The sequence below is a fragment of the Pogoniulus pusillus genome, chromosome Z (assembly GCF_015220805.1).
Source record: "Pogoniulus pusillus isolate bPogPus1 chromosome Z, bPogPus1.pri, whole genome shotgun sequence".
NCBI lineage: Eukaryota > Metazoa > Chordata > Aves > Piciformes > Lybiidae > Pogoniulus > Pogoniulus pusillus.
This window is the reverse complement of record NC_087309.1, coordinates 50,749,504-50,768,524: the sequence shown is the minus strand read 5'-3', so window position 1 is coordinate 50,768,524 and position 19,021 is coordinate 50,749,504. Positions and strand designations below refer to the sequence as shown.

At 42.7% G+C, this 19,021-nt stretch overlaps 1 protein-coding gene across 1 annotated transcript in view; it reads left to right on the top strand.

The window, feature by feature from the left end:
• The window catches only part of IQGAP2 (IQ motif containing GTPase activating protein 2), a 144,925-nt gene that overhangs the window by 15,495 nt on the left and 110,409 nt on the right, over positions 1-19,021 (top strand). Inside the window, exon 2 of the mRNA XM_064176455.1 lies at positions 6,612-6,711. Coding sequence (XP_064032525.1) covers positions 6,612-6,711 — 100 coding nt within the window. The remainder of the gene's footprint in view (positions 1-6,611; positions 6,712-19,021) is intronic.

Here is a 19,021-nt window from a genome sequence, read left to right as displayed (position 1 = left end):
AATAGATTTGGTGCTGAAAAGCCATTTCTTTTCTTAGTAGCTTACTGTTCAGAGAGCTGGAATACTTTCTTACGTGTATTCAGTAAATTGTTGCATTGGATACATGTGAGTTGATATTGAAAATAGAGGCTTGAAGAAACTTTTGCCTCTACAGCTTTGAGCAATGTTTTTCTGATAACTGTACATGTAATCCTGTCCATGTATTTTCTGGCTGCTTGGCAGTGCTGTCGGTTCCTGCCTCACTGCAGCGAGAGCAGCTCAGGTAACAGTGAACCTGACTCATAGCATCACCAGCTCCGACGTGCTCCGGTTACAGGTATTGGCTGGTGCTACGTTGGTGCAGTAACAATACCTGAGCAGCCAACCTACAAGTGACTGTGGAGCTGAACTGCCTTAGGCTGAGATGCAGGGCACCTGAAAACAGACATTTCACTAGGATTGAAAAGGTGGCACTGAATTTATTGGTCTTCTTCACACTAAGACAAAAATAGTTATATGATCTCATATAACCAAAGGTTTTAAATAAACCTGACCATCTAAAATGCAACTAGCTTTCTTTTTGACTGACAGCAGCGAAGTGTGATGGCAAATGCTTCACTTTCAGAGCTCCTCCTCATGGTACAGGCACATATAAATGGGTTGTTGCCTGTAGCACCGGACTGAGCTTTCACTGAGGCTGGCTGTGGTGAGCCAAGTGCCACTCAGAACGTTTTGTGTGAGAGGGGATTGGCTTTTGTTTTCAGCTGCTACAGAATGGCTCTGTTAAACACTTTCAAGTGTTCTAATACTGAGAAAGTGAGGATGGGCGTAGGTGGAAGAGGACGGAAAGCATGAAGGGGGATAAGTAGTATTTGCCAAATTTGTGACCAGTGGACTGGAGCATCACCTTGCCTACTGCACGGCCAGGATGGCACATAGCTGGAACTGCTAACTGTGGTTTAGCTGATGTTTAATTCCAATACTCTGAACAACTTATTCCACTGTTTTACGGTATTCACTCATGTATGTCTTTTCTTTTTCCTCAATCCTGACTTGATAAATTCTTTTCTGCCACCATAAGAGAATTTTGTTCTGTCCTATGTGTTGAGCTTCCTTCTAGTGCCAAAAGAGTCATCCTTGTCCTTGCTCATGTCTCACCTTGCTCATGGGAAAATGTCTGTGGTCGCAGGAAATTGAAGGGCATTTGTCCTGAGAAATAAAAGCCTCTGTTTCTTTCTTTGCCTTCTCCAGTATAAGAAGTCTTGGTTTGTGGTAAATATCTTGTTAAAGAGTCTGTCTGCTGGAAGCAGCCACTTCTTGGACTGTTGCAGGTGGTCATATGTCTGAGTGCAAATGAATGTTGAGGAAGCCTTATAAGCTGCTGTAGATTTTGCGGGTGTTTTGTTTTCAGACTCAGCTTAAGCTAACAACAACTGTCTGTTTGGGGAATTGTAATCCCTCAATTACTTAAAATTATGCCGTGTGAAGTGTTGTATAAATTTGCATTCAGAAATTAATGCAAACATTATTCTTCCTTGCATGCTTTTTGCTGATGTGTTATGGAAGCTTCAAGTTTAACTTCACTTAAACATACAATCCATGGATCTATGGACTCATTTGAAAACTGTTGCAAATTAAACTTGCAAAACATCTTATTTAAAGTCATCTCGAGTATAAACACACTAACAGGAGAGATCTGGTAAGCTCACTGTTGGTGTGGATTACCTCTGTGACCTTAGGACCTCCAAAATGCTTGCTATGGTTGTGATAAGAGAGGTAACCCTGAACTTGAGCAATGTTTACACAGCCTGGACTGGTTCTTAAAATGCTTGTGTAAACAGTGTATCTTAAATGAACCTGGAATTTTGACTCTCCTTGCAGACACTGTTAGTAAGGCTGAGGCTTCATTGGCTCTTCTGTACCTGAGATATTGCAGCTTCAGAAATCGTGGTCTTATTTCTGAAAAGTTATTAAAATCTAGAAGGTTAAAATATTATAGTGTTATTTCCTAATGTTAAGCCAGATTCACTGTACTCTGGCCATGCCATGTTGACTCTAGGCTCATGGAGCACCTAACTGCAAACATCCTCTGCTCTTAGCCTACTGTCTTGATTGCAGTTTGACCTCTTCTGTGATTGGTGCACAGGATAAATCCTATTTCTAAGATGAGAGTGGACATAAGCGTATTATGTCAGCTGGTGGAAGATGCTTAAGTCGAAGAACAATCTAAGAACTCTCCTTGGTAAAAAGATTTGATTCTGTGACAAATACACTGACTGAGAATATGTAGGAAGTTGCTAGTAGAATGTGACTTTATTTCATTTGGATTAATAATGGTAAGAATTTAATTAGATAACAGTTGTATCATACTGAGTAGCAGAATAAGTATGCTCTTGTTGTTTTGTTTCAAAATCAGGTGTGGCAATTTAAGATTTGGTACTGCTTGCTGTTCCATGCGTTGCCTCTCAAACCCTCTCCCTTTAGTGTGTTTTGGTGGAGTATCTATAATGAGGTGACTTGGTGTCTTAATGCATACAAAATGTGTTGACTTTTAGCTAACAGGGTGGAAATGTCTAAAATTCATTCAAATGAAGAGCTTTCTGGTCGGCTGCACTGGCCTTTCTATTGGGTCCTGTCAATAGTCCAGACATACTGCTAACATTCCCTCTTGGAGGCAATATTTTATGTCTGCCTCTTAATTCCAAATCAAAATTCACAAAACTGATTGACTCCTATGTTGTTATATTAAATACCTTTTTTTCCTGTAAAGTTTCTATGAAGCATGCACATATTCAAATGCCATGGAACAAGATCTTTCAGATGTAATCTGCCTGGATTCTGATTGACCTTACTAGTGAGCTGGAGGTCTTCAGATGAAACTCAGCCCTGCTTACTCTGCTCTGTCACATTCTTTATCTCAGCACTCAAGACATTACGGATACAGCAGAAATATGCTTTTCCTTTCTTCAGTCCTTCCAGTCTTCCAACTAATGCCTGTCCTGTTAGGCAGAAAGACTGAAGCTTCTGTCTTCATATTGAGCTTGTGTGTGTTGAACTTGGTGTGGCTGGATCGATGGAGGTGTTTGAAGCTCTGAAAAATTACATGCAGGGCTTCAGTCAAATACTGAAGCCTTTACCAGAATAGAGTAGATTAAACTTTAAGAACCAAATCTTCAATGCAGTTTCATCTGCAGCTCATTCCTGGGGCCACTTCTATCATTCAGGTTGTCATTACTGTTTCTAAAATGGTCTGTAACCACTTAATCAATGTGATAGCACTATTGCTTTGAAGCCATATGCATTGGAGGGGGAAAGCAAAGCGTGTCATCAGTCTTATCAGAAGCTGATGTTGCAAGAGACTCCTCCCAGCATAAACACTGTAGGTGCTGGCACTCCCTGCACTTCGCTTTTACTGTGTTCAGATATTCACCCTAGAAGCAGCCACTTTGGCCCTGTCAGGAAAGAAGCTGGATTACCTACTTGTAAGCTACTGATACAGTATCTCTTCCAGAAGAGATCTGTATTTGCCAGTGTCTACAAGTTCTTGCCTTTTCTCCTTTTCCTTCATTATTGGAGATTGCCCTGGACAGAGCAGCTATTACAATCCCATGGTGTCTGCCAGCGTGTTCATCCACTGTCTGAATCTTTGCAAATCATTTAAATGAGGCATTTGAGAATGGCCAGAGTTGCTCAGGCAGCATTGTCTTTGGTTGAGGATAGGAGGGACCAGACTGTAAAAGAATTGTAGGGTTTTCTTCTACTTTGAGACAAGGTGGGGGTTTTGTTTTGTTTTTCTGCTTTTGCTTATGGCTGTGGTGAGTTTGTGTTTGGAAGACAGGAGGACTGTGCAATGAGCTAAGAGAGCAGAACATGGGAGCTGTATCATGGTGGAGAGCCATAGTTGGAAGCCTTCATAAGGCTTGGACCAGTATTGGCCCAATAGGGTGATCAGCTGGGCACTTCTGATAGGTGTCTTTGTGTGTGGGGCCTTCATAGCTGAGGGAGGGCTGTGATGTCTAGGAAGTGGCCCTAGTGCTCAATATCATAAGTAATGAAGGATATATTGAATTTTAACATGGTGGCTCATCAATACTTCACCCTTATTCCAGAGTGTGGCAAAGAGCCCTCCACAGAAGAGAAGCTGTGTCACAGAGTGGGAGCAGCCTGTCCAGAATGTGCTGGTGATGGCATGGGCAAGAGAATTAGTAGAGCAGCTTCCATCACCAGCTTGCTGGGCTGAGTATTTTGCCATCTGCACGTTTGTCTCCAGACTAGTGTTTTAGTTCATAGCAAGTGGTGACCTGATTACAGTATCCAAGAGCCTATTTTTGGGTGACTCACACTTACTTGCACTACCAGACTTAAAAGGAACTCATAGCAAGGCATCTATTTGTTTTATCAGTGTATGAAACTTGCGGGCAATTAGGAAGAGCCATCTTAAAAGCAAAGGAAGACGACAGTTATCAGTGCTTGTGGTGATTAAAAATGAAACTGCAAAGCTTAAAGCAGCTATATGATACATTAATAAATGCATGGTGGTATCAATCCAAAACAGACATTTGGTTGAGTCATTTTGCTTGTGTCCTCAGTGAATTTATGTGGGTTCATGTGCTAGTTTGAAGCTCGCTAGAATGTTTTGGTGAGAAGAACTAGATTACAGGCTGTGGAAAGAAAACAGTGGTGATGTCTACTTCGCTCACAGTCTTGGTGAGATGTATAGGAACAAGAAACAAAAACATTAGATAATCACTCTCGCTGGGGCTGCTGGCTGAGCTACATCTCTCTAACCTCACCCTCCATTTTGGACTAATCAACTTTGCTTCCTAACCCCCTGGCCAAACCTATATTCTTCCTTGGGACTGGGGTAAGGTTGAGAGGGGCAGGGGGAAGGTGCAGGGATGGTTGGGAGCCCCTCCTGGGGACTCAGGTTTCTGGGAGGGGAATTGTTTCTGTATTACCTTTTACCTTGTCTATTTCTGTATTACCTTTTACCTTGTCTATTTCTGTATTACCTTTTACCTTGTCTATTTCTGTATTACCTTTTACCTTGTCTATTTCTGTATATAACTGTATATACTGTAAATATCTGCTTGTATATTGTGCTAGCTGTAAATATAAGCTTCATTCAATTTCCAGAGCTGTCTGAGTCTAGTCTGGGTGATTTCTAAAGTGGGGGGGCTGGGACAGGGAACACCCAAACCATCACAGTTCATTTCTGTGTTGGTTGGGTTTTGTTTTCTGTTTTGGGGTTGTTTGTCGGTCGGCTCCTGGCTTTGTGAGGTGCAGCCTTCTGTGTGCTTGTTTCGTTGCTGTCCTTGTTTCGCTAGCTCCTGCTGTGTTGCCAGTGCCTGCTATCGGAAGATATGTGCCTACTGCACAAGACCGCTGCCCTGGGGAAGTGCTGAAAACTTGCTTGTAGCAATCCCTGTGGCAGTCTAACAGAGCATCTCAAAGTGTATTTGCGGAGAAGGAAGTGCTGCTGCTTTAAGAAAACCCCAACGAGGCTGTGCCTTGAGGTTCTCTGCTAACTGCCTTGCGGGCTGCGGCAGAGAGCGGTTGGGGCCCAGCCCTTCGTTTCCGTGCGCTCCCCTCTGCCTGTGTCGGTGTGGCCACAGGTGCGCAGAGGCTCAGGGACCTCATCTCTCTTAAAAACGGGTCCCTTGGTAGCCACCAGTCTTTGATGGGGCTGCCACTTACTCTGTGTCACTGATAACAGCTGCAGTCCCAGGCTTTCTGGGTCTGACTTGAGAGGTGATGCGAGTCCGCGGCTGAGAAGCACGAAGAAGGGCAGGGCGGCTGCTAGAGCAACCAGGGTGGCATCTTGGCAGCTGAGCTGTGCGGAAAGCAGAAGTCCCACATGTTGCCGTTGAAATTCATCCAGAAGTCAGCGCTACTGTATGGTCCTTCACATCCACTGCTAGAAACATTTGGAACAGATTAGGTATCAGAAGCCCTCTGTACCCTACAAAGAGAGGGACAACAGCCACGGAGTGGTAGTTGTTAATAAGGCCATTTACAGCTGAAGATGTGCGTGGAGCCATTCTTATTAAGCTGGGAGTGTGCTTTTGTGACAGGTGATAAGGTTGGAGCAGTAAGAGTAGGGGTGTGAATACCACAGTCTGTTCATTTGATTACAGCCATCATTGCCACCATCAGTGAGAGGCAGCTCAGCCTGTCAGGCTCATGGGTTCCTGAAGTTGCAGCTAGTTCCCAAGTTGCTCCTGAGTTTACAATGCATTGTTTTCATCTCTACTGCTGAGGCCCTGCCTAGCATGGGGATGCTCTATTCACTGCTTGCTTTGAGTCTCCGCATGGGAGTTCCTCAAACTCCTGAGGATGTGTAAGCTGAAATCGCTGTGATGGATTTTGGTCTCAGCCTCACGTGTTTAATTTCTCCTTGCCTCCAAACCAGGTGATGGACAAAAAGCAGTACACTTGGGGTTGACCAAGGAATTCATTGTGCCAATCTTGGTCACCTAAATACCTTCGTGCACCATGCTATAGAAGACCTCTTTTGGGAAGGAGGGATGACTATTTCATCTTCTGCAGTAATTTCCCTATATTCTCAGAAAAATTGCATGAAGAATCACACCTGACTCATGTGTAACTTGATAATGGGTTTCTGCTTGCAGCTATTGTGGATGATGAAAGGCTTTCAGCAGAGGAAATGGATGAGAGAAGACGACAGAACATCGCTTATGAGTATTTGTGTCACTTAGAAGAAGCAAAAAGGTAAGTAGAAGCACACACAGTCATTACAGAAGTTTAGACCTGTTATATCCTTCAGCATTGTAACTTTATATTTAACTTCTTTAATTTCTTGGCTTAACTTTATTGGAATTTGATAGTATTCAGTCTGAGAAGTTAACACCCAATCTTACAAGTTTAATTTAAAGAAGGGTTTAGCAAGAATCAAATCAAGTCTTCTCAATTACTGCAATGGCCACCTTTAACAGGAGTAGGGTACTAAAACCTATGGCTATGATTTTGTGAGAAGCTGTCAGGCTTATACAACTGAGGAAAGTCTTTTGTTCCTGTCTGCATGGTTGTGCTCCGTTCTCGATCCTAGTGCTTGTGGAGTGACTCAGGTTGCTAGGGTGGTAGAAAATTACCTGTGCTCTTTTGGAGTTAATGATCCATATCATCTCAGCATTTCAATGGTAAGTGAAGGCAGGGCAAGAAGATAACCTGGACTCTTCTCTTTATTTCCACTAATCCATTGGTCAGGAGTACTCATCTCTTGAAGCAACAGCCTGTGATGACACACTGATCTGCAGGTGCACAAGGATTTTATCACCTTTGTGCAAATGTATTGTGCTATGTTCACTCCATTCTCAAAACGAATGTTCAATTGTATCTTATAATTACCGAGAAAAGGAAGGTACAGCATCCACGCGCTCTTGCTGAAACTTCAAGTGTTGCTATTATTGTTATGTAAGAGCATCTTTTACACTCAGTCTGGTCAGAAATTTTCAAAGACATCTGCTGTACTCTGTTTATTGCCCTGCTCACTGCTGGTAAGTGTCTGGTGTCTGCTCTGCATTTGCTGATGGTGTTTTAAGTCCTAAACTTTAGTTAGATGACTTTCCTAGGAATTTCCATGAAGAAAAGGAAACTTGAAATCTGATGACTAACAATGAAGCCTGAGAAATCTTACTGTGATAGCAAACCACATAATCTTCACTGAAGTGTGGTGGGATACTCCATTCTGAGGAATCACCATAAAACAGTACCTTGGGCTTTGTTTCCACTATTCCCCTTTGTGTGGCACTGAGTAACCCTACTTAACAGTCAGAGGGTAGCTATCTGCCAGTGATCTTATTCTAGGTACGTTGTCATAAAAATCAGCTATTCTTGCTTAGTGTTCCATTTGCAGTAGCAAACATTACCTCCGTTACCCTTTCTTCCTCTTTCAACTACAGAGTGTTTCTGTATTTACATGTTTAACATGGCAAGTGTCTTTTTGCTGCCAGAGAGGACTGTGCTGCTTTACGTGCTCTTGTTGCCTCCACTGCAGTTGCAAGAGATTTCCCTTGGTTAGCTGAGTCAGCTTGCTATGCCTGCAGGAAATCTGTAGCTCTTTTGCTGAGTTAGTTTTCTAGTGGTTTAGTGAGCTGACTGGTCTGATCAAGGGGTCAGAGGAGAATGTTGGCAAGAGGAAGTGAATGGGGTGCAGTCACACTATTGAGAGAGGGAATTTAGATCAGCTCCACTATCTCAGGATAGTCAAGTCAAGCTTTGATTTTTTTGCTTTGTTGCACTTCACGTCTGCTGTCTTCTGTCAGCCACTAACAATTTGTCTCCAAATTCAGCCTTTTTTTCTTCTGCTAGTATTAATAATTTCCCTTCCTGGCTCTTTTTTCACTCTCCCCCCCTTTCCAGAGCTACTTATTCCTTTAAATTTAAGTCCTGTAGTTTGTTTGAAGCATCTCCTTTAATATTTTGCAGGGAAGTGTGAAGGGTTTACAATTAATGTCTGAAATTAGCATCTGCTATAAGTCCCTTTTCTTTGTGGGTATTTTTATACCGATTTCATACCATTAGCACTTCTTTAGAGGAAGTGCTCCTTTAGCTGTGCTAGCAGGTGATGTGGCTTTGAAACCAGCAGTGTTGCTCAGGGCTGTCAGGTATCTGAAAGCATTTGCAGATGTTCACTTGGAAAATTGGAATTTACTGGTAATGTTCATGACCGCTGCTTGTTACTGCATAGACTCATACAATGATAGAGATTGGAAGTGAGCTCCAGAGATCGAGTCTGACCCCTCATGCCAAAACAGGATCACCTAGAGCAGATCACATTGGAATGCTTCCAGTCAGGTCCTGAAAGTATCTAGAGAGGGAGACTTCACAATCTCTCTAGGCAGCCTGTTTCAGTGTTCCATCACTTTCACCATAAAGAAGTTTTTCCTCATGTTGTGGTTGAACTTCAGCATTCCAGTTTGTATTTGTTGCCCCTGTCCTATCACAAGACACCACTGAAAGGAGACTGCTTTCTTCTTCACACCTACCTTAAGATATTTTTAAACACTAATAAGGCTCCCTCTCAGCTTTCTATTTCCAAACTGAACAACCCCAGGGCTCTCAGCCTTTCCTCATAAGAGACATATTCCACAGAGAACTGTTGGGATCATTGAATTGTATCATGAGACTTTACACCAAACCAAACTCTTAATGTAAAAACACCCTGAAAATGAGCATGTACAAAAAAACTTGTAGAATCATGCAGAAATGCTTGCCTCTTATGGCTGTGTAACCCTGGCCCTGCTTCCTCAGAAAGTGAAAAGTACAGTTCAGGATAGGTCAGGATGGAAGTAGGAACTGGCCTGGGTGGCAAAGGTGCATGGCTGTGTCCTCCACAGCTTAGGCCTTTCAAAGCAACATGAGAAAATGTTATCTTTCTTCTCACTGCACAGTTATGGCCCTCTTTGTTCTCTGCTTGCACAGTTACAGAATTTCTTTGTCACAATTGAATCTCACCAGAAAAAAAAGGTGACTCTGGAAGGCAGGACAGAAGACTGTGTTCATGGCAGCAGGGCTGTATCAGAGGGGCAGGGTGGTGCCTTCAACGCCTGAATGCAACAGCCGTTTGTGAAACCATGTGGGGCTGAGGCTACCACTTGCTTGCTCCCAGTGCTGCTCTCCCGAGCAAAATCTGGATGTGGGAACTGCCTCTCTGACCTGTTGATTTCTATTAACAGTCGCAATCTTTTTGCACCTGTAGAACACAAATGCCTGGAGAGAATATTTTACAGATCAGGACATTGTCAGACTGAAATAGGTAAAGCAAGATGAGTTTGTCCATGCAGTTGGCAGTTGCTGCACTGGCAGCCCATACTGTTTCAGCTAATCAGCAGTGACCAAACACAATGTTTTGATCCATATGAGGGGAGTAAATGCTGAAATAATCAATAAACATCAAAAGATTGAGGAAGAGTATGGCTGGGACAGTCTTGTGGCAGGAGTTGCTTTTTCTCACCTTGTTTGTGATCCATTATTTTATAGCAGCTCTGCATTATGAAATACCTTAGTTAATGGAATGAGTGAAGAATGTGTACTTCCAGCTGCTTTTCAGATCACTGTTTGCATGCTTGCTTCCTGTATCCCACCTTTACTAATCTCTCTAATTTTAACATGAAAAAATAATCCTGTTGCTGGAAGATAATACTTCCAAAAATACGTTTTGCTAGGCTGTTACACGTATGCAGCATAGGAAACTGTTTTTGGGTGTTTTTTTTTAACACAATGAGCAGGCTTGCAGTATCTGCAGAGGTCAATAATGTTTAAATAGGGTGTTACATTTGATGTTGAATTAAAAAATAACTGTTCTGTTGTATTCCTGAACTTCTCAAAGTAGCACATCTGATAAACTGATTGATTTTTTTTTTTTTTGCATAGATGTTGTTTAGCTTATTCTGTATGTAAGGGAAGTTTATCACATTAACAAACATAGGGAATAATGATAACTTCTGTTATCTTCCTGAGATGAATAAAGTTGAGAATAAAAAATTATGAGTAGGGATTTTCTCACTTCAAATGATGTAGCCATGGGTGCCTCTAATAGCAGCCCTCCAGATATTACACAAATATGTTTCCAACATCCCTTGGGAAATTATTCTGTTAAGCACCAAAGGCCTGAGATGGGCATGAAAAGCTATGTCATTAGGTCTAATGTCTTGTTGGATTAAGTTAATAGATAAAATTTATCACAATGCCCTCCTTTCCAAAGATTATCTCAGTAATACCCAGAACATCAGTTTCTGCCTAGAGTTGGGCTTTTGCTGTTGCTTGTCTCTTTGCAGATGTGCATTACCACACTCTAGATGGTAATAGAGATTTGAGAGGTTTTCAGACCATGATTAAAGCTTTAGCATATAATGCAAATTCAGTTTACAGTAAATCTGTTGTGACTGCTTAAGATTATAATCATTCACAATTAAGCAGACACTCTTTCTCTTGGCTTCTTGAAAATTATACCTTTTTATGCTAAGCCTCATTCAATTAACCTTGGCTCTCTGCATGAAATGGAGCATAATTTGAGTCACAAAGTATCTGGTTCAGTTTCATAACCAGAAAGGCCAGAATTTGTCATATTTTTTTAACTTACCCAGCTGTTCAGTAAGACAGGAGTTCATGTGAAACACAGAAGCTTTAAGTTCAATATTCGGACAATGAAGACACAGCAAAGGGAAACTGCCCAGGAAATATCTTTGGAGATATCAGTTTTTATTTTTAAAATGTAAGTTGGAAAATAATGAGGTTTTCTTTACAATAGAAAACCAAATTGTCCGTTTTAGGTTCTAAAATCTCTCTCCTTTGTCGTACAGGGTTTTGTTAAGTTGGTTTGCAATAGCTACTTGTGGTATTGGTCACTGATGATGTCACAGTTGGAAGCTGCTTTGTTTAAAAAAAAATACACATGCAATTCAATATACATAAAAGGGTCAAACTCTCAAAGGCCTAACTGACTCCAGTTCAAGTTAACAGTTTTGAGGTGCCGTACGTCCACAGAAAGTTAAAGGTGCTCTAGTTGCTTTGGAGACTGTTCTTCTAGGGTACATATCAGGGTCCTACAATGGTTTAGGTACTGCAAAAATATTCTGCCAGACTTTATTCTACTGTTTTTCCTTGAGTAAAGTTGTGATATCCATGCAGCTCTGGCAGCTCCTGAGCGAATTAATGCAACTCGAATGCTCTATTTTAAGTATTTCTTTCAGACTGCAGAAAATCTCTAAAGCTTTGTGCTTAAGAGGTAAAAGCATAAACTTGTAATACAGGTGTACAACTAGCTGACTATAAGGGAAAAAAAGATAGGATCCCTCTTGGTAACCCGTTTTGGTTTGTCAAATAAAATATTCTGGGAGTGGTAGTCTACTGACACATTTTAGAGTAGACAGTTTGGCTCATCTTCCCCACCCCTTCCCTGTCTGCCTTAAGCCTAATAATAAGCACATCAGCAAACATGGCTAGCAGCAGCTCTGTAAAAGACAAATATGTAAAATTACAGTGCTTCATAAAATGAAATTCTTGCAAGAATCCCACAGAGCCGGTATATACTAGTTTCTGAAGTGGCTCAGTCTTCACAGAGGTGTACTGATCTACCTGCTGCTTCATGACTTGGATCCTCAAGGGTACTTACCTATCAGACTGCCAGCTGTTGAGCTGAACAGGTTTTTGCGCCAGATAGCTTTGTGTTGCCCAGATATGCCAGAGTTTTCATATACAAGTGCCAGTGATATCAATCAATGCAGTAATTGCTTGGATAGTGATATTTGCATATGAAAAGTCTTAACCGATCTGAAGGAGAGAGAAACCTTTGTGGTGGTTTCAGTACAGGATGCATTGACCTGCTCACTGTGATGCTGGGGTAATTTGTGCATGTTATGGGTCACTGCTCGGTGTGTATGGTTGCAGAATAGTGCTGTTAAGTAATGATGGATGTGACCTTTGTTTTTTGGAGTCTAAACCATATGTCTCTTTTCCCTTAGAATGCAGTGAATCTAATATATTGTACAGTCACTTCAGAGGCTGGCTCTTTCTTCAAGTTTTCAATCTTTCTGTTGGGCACTATTGTCTTGCAAAACAAATAGTTTCATCATTTGGTGGTTGGGTGTTTTGTGTGTGTGTTTCGTTGTGTTTTGTTGTTTTTTTTTTTTTTTATAGAAGGGTAAAAGGGTAATAAACTTTAAGCTAGTTTGTGCTCTTCTCTAAGCTAGTTTGTGCTCTTCTCTCACTGGTGTACATTGTAGAGCAAACTTAACGGAGCTCATGGCATTTCACTAACTCCCTAACTTCTCTTCACAACTTAGATGATCTGTGATGCAACTGAAAATCCTTCTGACTTTGATCTGACAAGCAGCTAGTCTTATGAGTGGAACACAAACAGCTTCATCCTGCGCCCTGAGTAGCTCCTAGTTAGTATTAAATGTAACCTGAGGTGACATCACTTAAGTTTCAGTAGTAGCTGAGACATGGCACTGAAGCAGGCTACCAGGGAATGCTGTAAGGATTCTTGTACATCAACAATCAAAACTTCCACATCTCATTCTGTCATCTAGAACAATGGTGGATGAAAGCTTGAGACTGAGTTGTGCGGGGAGGAACACAGTTTGGGATATTAGAGGTAGCAGAGGGACTTAAAGTTGAGATCCATATGAAGCTGCTTTTGGGAGGAACCTGTGACAGTAGCTGCGGAATGGTAGGGAACAGTTTTATCCTTCACTTAGTGTTGAAGGGCATAACTTCTGTTCTTAATCTTCTACACTATTTGGACTTTGCTCAGTAAGTCAGGATGTAGTTACTATTCATCTGAGAGTAGCCAAGCCCTTTGCTTCCTTGTATGTTAATGATGGAATAAATCACAGTATGTGTTTCAGGGCACACATGCTATGTGACCAGGCAGTCTATGCTGGGCTGCTGGCCACGTGCTGGACTGCTAGCGTGGCTGACCAAATCAGACATTCTGCCTTGCACATATCCCTTTGTGCTACAACTGGTGTAGCATTCAGAAAACTTTGTAATGTGGTCATATTTCTGTTTGCCTTGGACTGGAGAAAGAAATTACCTGGGCTGATGGAATTGGCTTTTTAATAGCTCCCTTGCATCAGTGTACTTTTCACATGATGAGATCCTCCTTTCCCAGCTGCTATGTCCTGGAGAACTGTTGATCTTTGGAAGAAGTGTTTATTCAGGCTTTTGCAGACACTGCTGTGGGGAGATGTGAATGGCTCTTCACAGGTCAGAAGTGAAGTAGTAACTTTACCTGGTGACCTTTATCGCACTACTTTCTATACACCACTGCTGCTAGTAAGAAGCCTGCAGGTATTTGCCAGTGAGATCTCACTGGATTGGAAGCAAGAAAGGGAGTTTTTGTCCAGTTTTGGTCACCACAGTATAGAAGGGACATTGAGGTGTTGGAGTTGGTGCAGAGAAGGGCGACAAGGCTGGTGAGAGGTCTGGAAAACATGACCTATGAGGAGTGGCTGAGGGAACTATGGTTGTTTAACCTGGGGAAAAGGCTGAGAGGGGACCTTATTACTCTCTACAACTACCTAAAAGGAGTGAGGCTGGAGCTGGTATTTTCTCCCAAATTACTAAGGATAGGACAAGAGGGAATGGCCTCAAGTTTCTTCAGGGGTGGTTTAGGCTGGATGTTTGGAGGAAATTCTTTAGTGAGCAGGTGGTCAGGCACTGGAACAGGCTGCCCTGGGAGGTGGTGGAGCCACCAACCCTCGTAGTGTTTAAAAAAGAGTGGATGTGGCACTTGAGGCTATGGTCTAGTGATTAAGGATGCTGGGATGAAGGTTGGACTGGATGCCCCTGGTGGTCCTTTCCAACCATAGTGATTCATAGTGATGTGTGCGAGTGATTTAGTTTAGTCAAGGACTTGTCAGTGTGAAACTAATGATTGGACTCAACGATCTTGAAGGTCTTTTCCAATCTAAAAAACTCAGTGAAATTCTTTGAGTTTTCACAGGAAATCTACTTCTAGAACAGGAAGCTTCTGCTACAGCTTTGATGCAAACCCAGGTTCCTAAAACTTGCTTTGGGACTGCAAAATTGGTTAATAATTGCTGATACTTGCAAAAGAGCCAGTATGTCACTATACCTCTTTTGGATTGGAAAGCATTCCAGGAGATGGGGGAGTCAGTGCTCACTGAATATGTAGGTGTGACCTTGCACCTGACTTTTGCCTCCAGCTATTCCATTTGTTACTTTATAGGGTATAGCAGCTGCTGGGGGATACAAATCTGAATTTCCTGAAAAATACCATTTGGCGTAAATATTTCAATTCACTGTGAATTTGTATCACCTTATCTTCAGGTATGGAGTAATGCTAGCCAATACTTCAGTTGTTAGCCTTGCATCCTGCAGACCAAGTGCATCCTGTTTTATCAGACAAAGTTATCTCCAAAATCCATAGTGTTCTCCACCATGAGTTTAGTGGCAGTCCTCTGAGAAACTCAGTTGCTGACAGTTGGGAAGATGCGTTTTAAAGCAACATGGGCAGGTTTATGCCTAAACTGGTTAGGTAACAGGTTCATATGGGTCATTGTGTCCCACTGCATGGTGCATTTGATTGCTGTTGCTGTTTCATGTGTGTTGAGAAAATTAGTTCTTTACTTGCCTGTGTTTTAATTCAAGGATCTATAACAAGTTGGGTACAGCCTACCTGTTAAGTGCAGGTGTGTACCTTGCAGGAGCCTGGATATTTGTGAGACCACTCCTTAATATTCCAGAGCCACTGTTATTTGGAGCTGATAAAGGGGAGGTCATAACTGTTTGTGCTGGTTTTGTTGATAGATGTAGAAATAGGCATGTGCAGACCTCTATATGAGGCCTAGCAAAACCTTCAAGCTCTACCCACCTCATTCACAAAAGAGGGTTATGAAAATGTGTCTGACAGTCTCCTTGGTTTCCAGATGTCTGTTTCTTCCAACTGATTATGCACTTTCTATAGCACACAGGAAGAGGGGTTTCAGGCTAATCTCGTCAATCCCAGATTTAAGTGACAGGGGAAAAGGTTCTTTAAAGCAAGGCATTCTATGGCAAATTTAAGTGCTGAATGCTGTTTGCAAGTGAATTCAGGAACTGATAAGTACTTTTTTTAATTAATCTGATTTAAATTCAGTTGCATATGCAAATAAATAATGCTTTCTTTGAAGCACAAAGTACTCCTTGCCAAAGTTTTTATTTTTCAGCAATTATTTCATTGTTGATTTCAGCAAATCCCATGAGGTAATCAGTGTATGTATATATGAGAAAATAATTCATGGAGTTACTTGTTTCTGTTAAAGTCTGAAATATCCTTGCTGCAATTACCCACAGTGTGTGTGTACAGAGTGAGCCTCGTATCAGCTGCAAAACAGAGGTAAGATACAGGTTGACTATTTCTGCCATGGCAGCAGGACTTGGCCTTGAGCACTTAATGTATTCTAGTGTTTCTACTGCATGTTAGCATCATTCTTGGTAGCTAAGGCCTGAAATTAGTTTCTGAAACAGTCACTGAGAGCTGTGAATGAGTTTTGAGTCTGGCAGATTTGAGTCTGGGGAAGGGCAGTGAATGAATCCTCTCAAGTGAATGAATGTAGTTGCTCTTGAGCTTGAAGTACTAGGAGGGATTTCATGGGGCTTCCAGTGACTGAATGCTAGTCAGGTTGTGAGTTGGACTAAGATCTCCACTAGTTTTAAGTGTAACAGCTCTACTGGGTTGAAGGGGAGAGATTCTTTCAGATTTTTCTTTTTATTCAGATTGTATTGAGAAGTGTGACAACTGAGTTGTTGTTGTGACATAGGGTGAGATATGTTCTGGCAGGATGATGATTAATTGCATGGATAATTTTTCAGTTAACAAACAAGTAACTAGCCTGCCTTGTGATAAGAGGGTATAGATTTGCAATTGCAAAGATGTGCTATAAATGCCTTCAGTACACTTGCTTTGTGAAACAGAAGAGATGAGATCCTGAATTCCAGGTCTGGCTCTTATTGGTTGCACCTGGGTCGTTAGAGCTTTTGGGCTGTAGGTGGGTCATTCATGACTCCAGTGAATTGATAAAACTAGTTTGAGAACTCTATTTCTTCTGCTGTCTGTCTTGTATTAACTATTTCTAAATCTTGGTTACCACAACAGCATATGGGAGCATTATGAAATTTGATTCAGTAAGTAGAACTGCAAGAGAAGTCTGTCATGGGCTTAGCTGATGGAATCTGATGGTGACTCCAATGCCATGCTGACATGACAGCTTTAAAATGGAATTGCTGGCTGGAACAAAGTATGCTGGGGTTTGAAGTTCAGATCGTAAACTGAGAGGCTTCCTGTTTCCTGTTGCTCTTTCTGTTTTTGGAGTGTCAATCTTTTCCACTGGTCTAGCCATGGGCTTGGGAGATATGGGAATCATTTGCCTCCAGCTTCTGCCACTGCTGCTGGTTTTGTTGTGCTTTTCTGAGAAACAGGCTAAGATAATTGTACATCATATTTCTAACCTCTTTATCTCAGCCTGGGAGGGGGATGGGTTTTCGTTACTTTCCCTCCAGATCTGGGGGACAAACACTTGTGAAAGCAGGCTGTCTTTTAAACTAGGATGAAATAATCTGAAATCCAGTATTATTCATTACACCAACAGTTCTGGTTCCCAGCAGCCTGCCCAAAGCAGAACTGGTGCATGAAGGCAATAAGAGGTGGAGTGATTCCTGCAGCCAAACACCCACCACTGCACAGAAGCTGCCCCATGCTCAAATGTCTGATATGTTTATCTCCCAGCTGGGGGATGGGGGAATAGGGAGAAACAGTGGGAGCAAGGAGAGGAGAGGAGGAGGAATGGTTCATTAGAGCTGTGCAAAAGTAAACAAGACTAAAGTCTTAAAGTGGGAGGAATTTGTAGAGGACCATTGAAAGCAGGATATAGACCCAGATTGCTGTTCCAGGGCTGTGAGGCTGGGTGGGTGCATGGAAAATGCCACTGCATGCCAGGCATGCTTGGTCACAGGACACCGTGTCCCTGGTCTAACAAACTTTCAGATCATCAAATGCATTCTAAGCCACATGCTGTGGCAGGACTGTCTTTAAAGCCTCAATGTCAAACAGGCTGCTCTAAGATGGGTAAATAACAAATTTTACATCAAACATGTATCTACACATTGTGCCAACGCTTTCTCTGTGTTAAAAAAAAACAACAAACCCAACCAATCAAAACCCCCTGACCAAACAAAACAAAAGCAATGAAGTAATGTCCATTGGTGGATGCTGAAAGCTGGAACATCTTTTCTTGACAGCTTCAAAGCTGCAGATTGCACCACCTCCCTTGCCATGGTCTGAGCAAACCAGTGTGCTTTACTTGAGTGCACCTCCATTTATTTGATGGTCGTGTATGACTTGCTTTGCAGCATGTTTGGGAGGGTGCCAGCCGTTCGTCTCAGTTGCACTGTCTTTGCTGGAAGAGAGCTCAGTGGGATTTGTGACTGAAGTTGGGTTTTAGGACTTCTGCTTTTCTGGTAATACTTCTACAGAATAGGGAACAGTTGACTTGATGCAACCATTAGCTCTTTCTTTGGCTACTTTATAAACAAATCTCAAATCTTTTCACCTATTTGTGCTGAATGCAAGCTGCTGGCAGATGGAAAAAAGTGTTCTGTTCTATGAAGTGTTGATGCCACTGAAAGATGTATTTGCAGGTTTTGGCATTTTTTATAGTATGTTTTTACTGTATCACAGTATCACCAAGGTTGGAAGAGACCTCACAGATCATCAAGTCCAACCCTTTACCACAGTGCCCAAGGCTAGACCATGGCACCAAGTGCCACATCCAATCTTACCTTGAACTGCCCCAGGGACGATGACTCCACCACCCCCCCAGGCAGCCCATTCCAGTGCCCAATGACTCTCTCAGTGAAGAACTTTCTCCTCACCTCAAGCCGAAATTTCCCCTGGCACAGCCTGAGGCTGTGTCCCCTTGTTCTGGAGCTGGCCACCTGAGAGAAGAGAGCAACCTCCCCCTGGCCACAACCAGCCCTCAGGTAGTTGTAGACAGCAATAAGGTCACCCCTGAGCCTCCTCTTCTCCAGGCTAAACAATCCCAGCTCCCTCAGCCTCTCCTCGTAGGGCTGTGCTCAAGGCCTCTCACCAGCCTTGTCGCCCTTCTCTGGGCACGCTCAAGCATCTCAGTGTCCTTCCTAAACTGGGGGGCCCAGAACTGAACGCAGTACTCGAGGTGTGGTCTGACCAGTGCAGAGTACAGGGGCAGAATGACCTCCCTGCTCCTGCTGACCACACCATTCCTGATGCAGGCCAGGATGCCACTGGCTCTCTTGGCCACCTGGGCACACTGCTGGCTCATGTTCAGGCGGGTATCAATCAGCACCCCCAGATCCCTCTCTGTCTGGCTGCTCTCCAGCCACTCCGACCCCAGCCTGTATCTCTGCATGGGGTTGTTGTGGCCAAAGTGCAGCACCCTGCACTTGGAGCTATTGAATGCCATCCCATTGGACTCTGCCCATCTGTGCAGGCCGTCAAGGTCCCGCTGCAGAGCCCTTCTGCCCTCCAACTCAG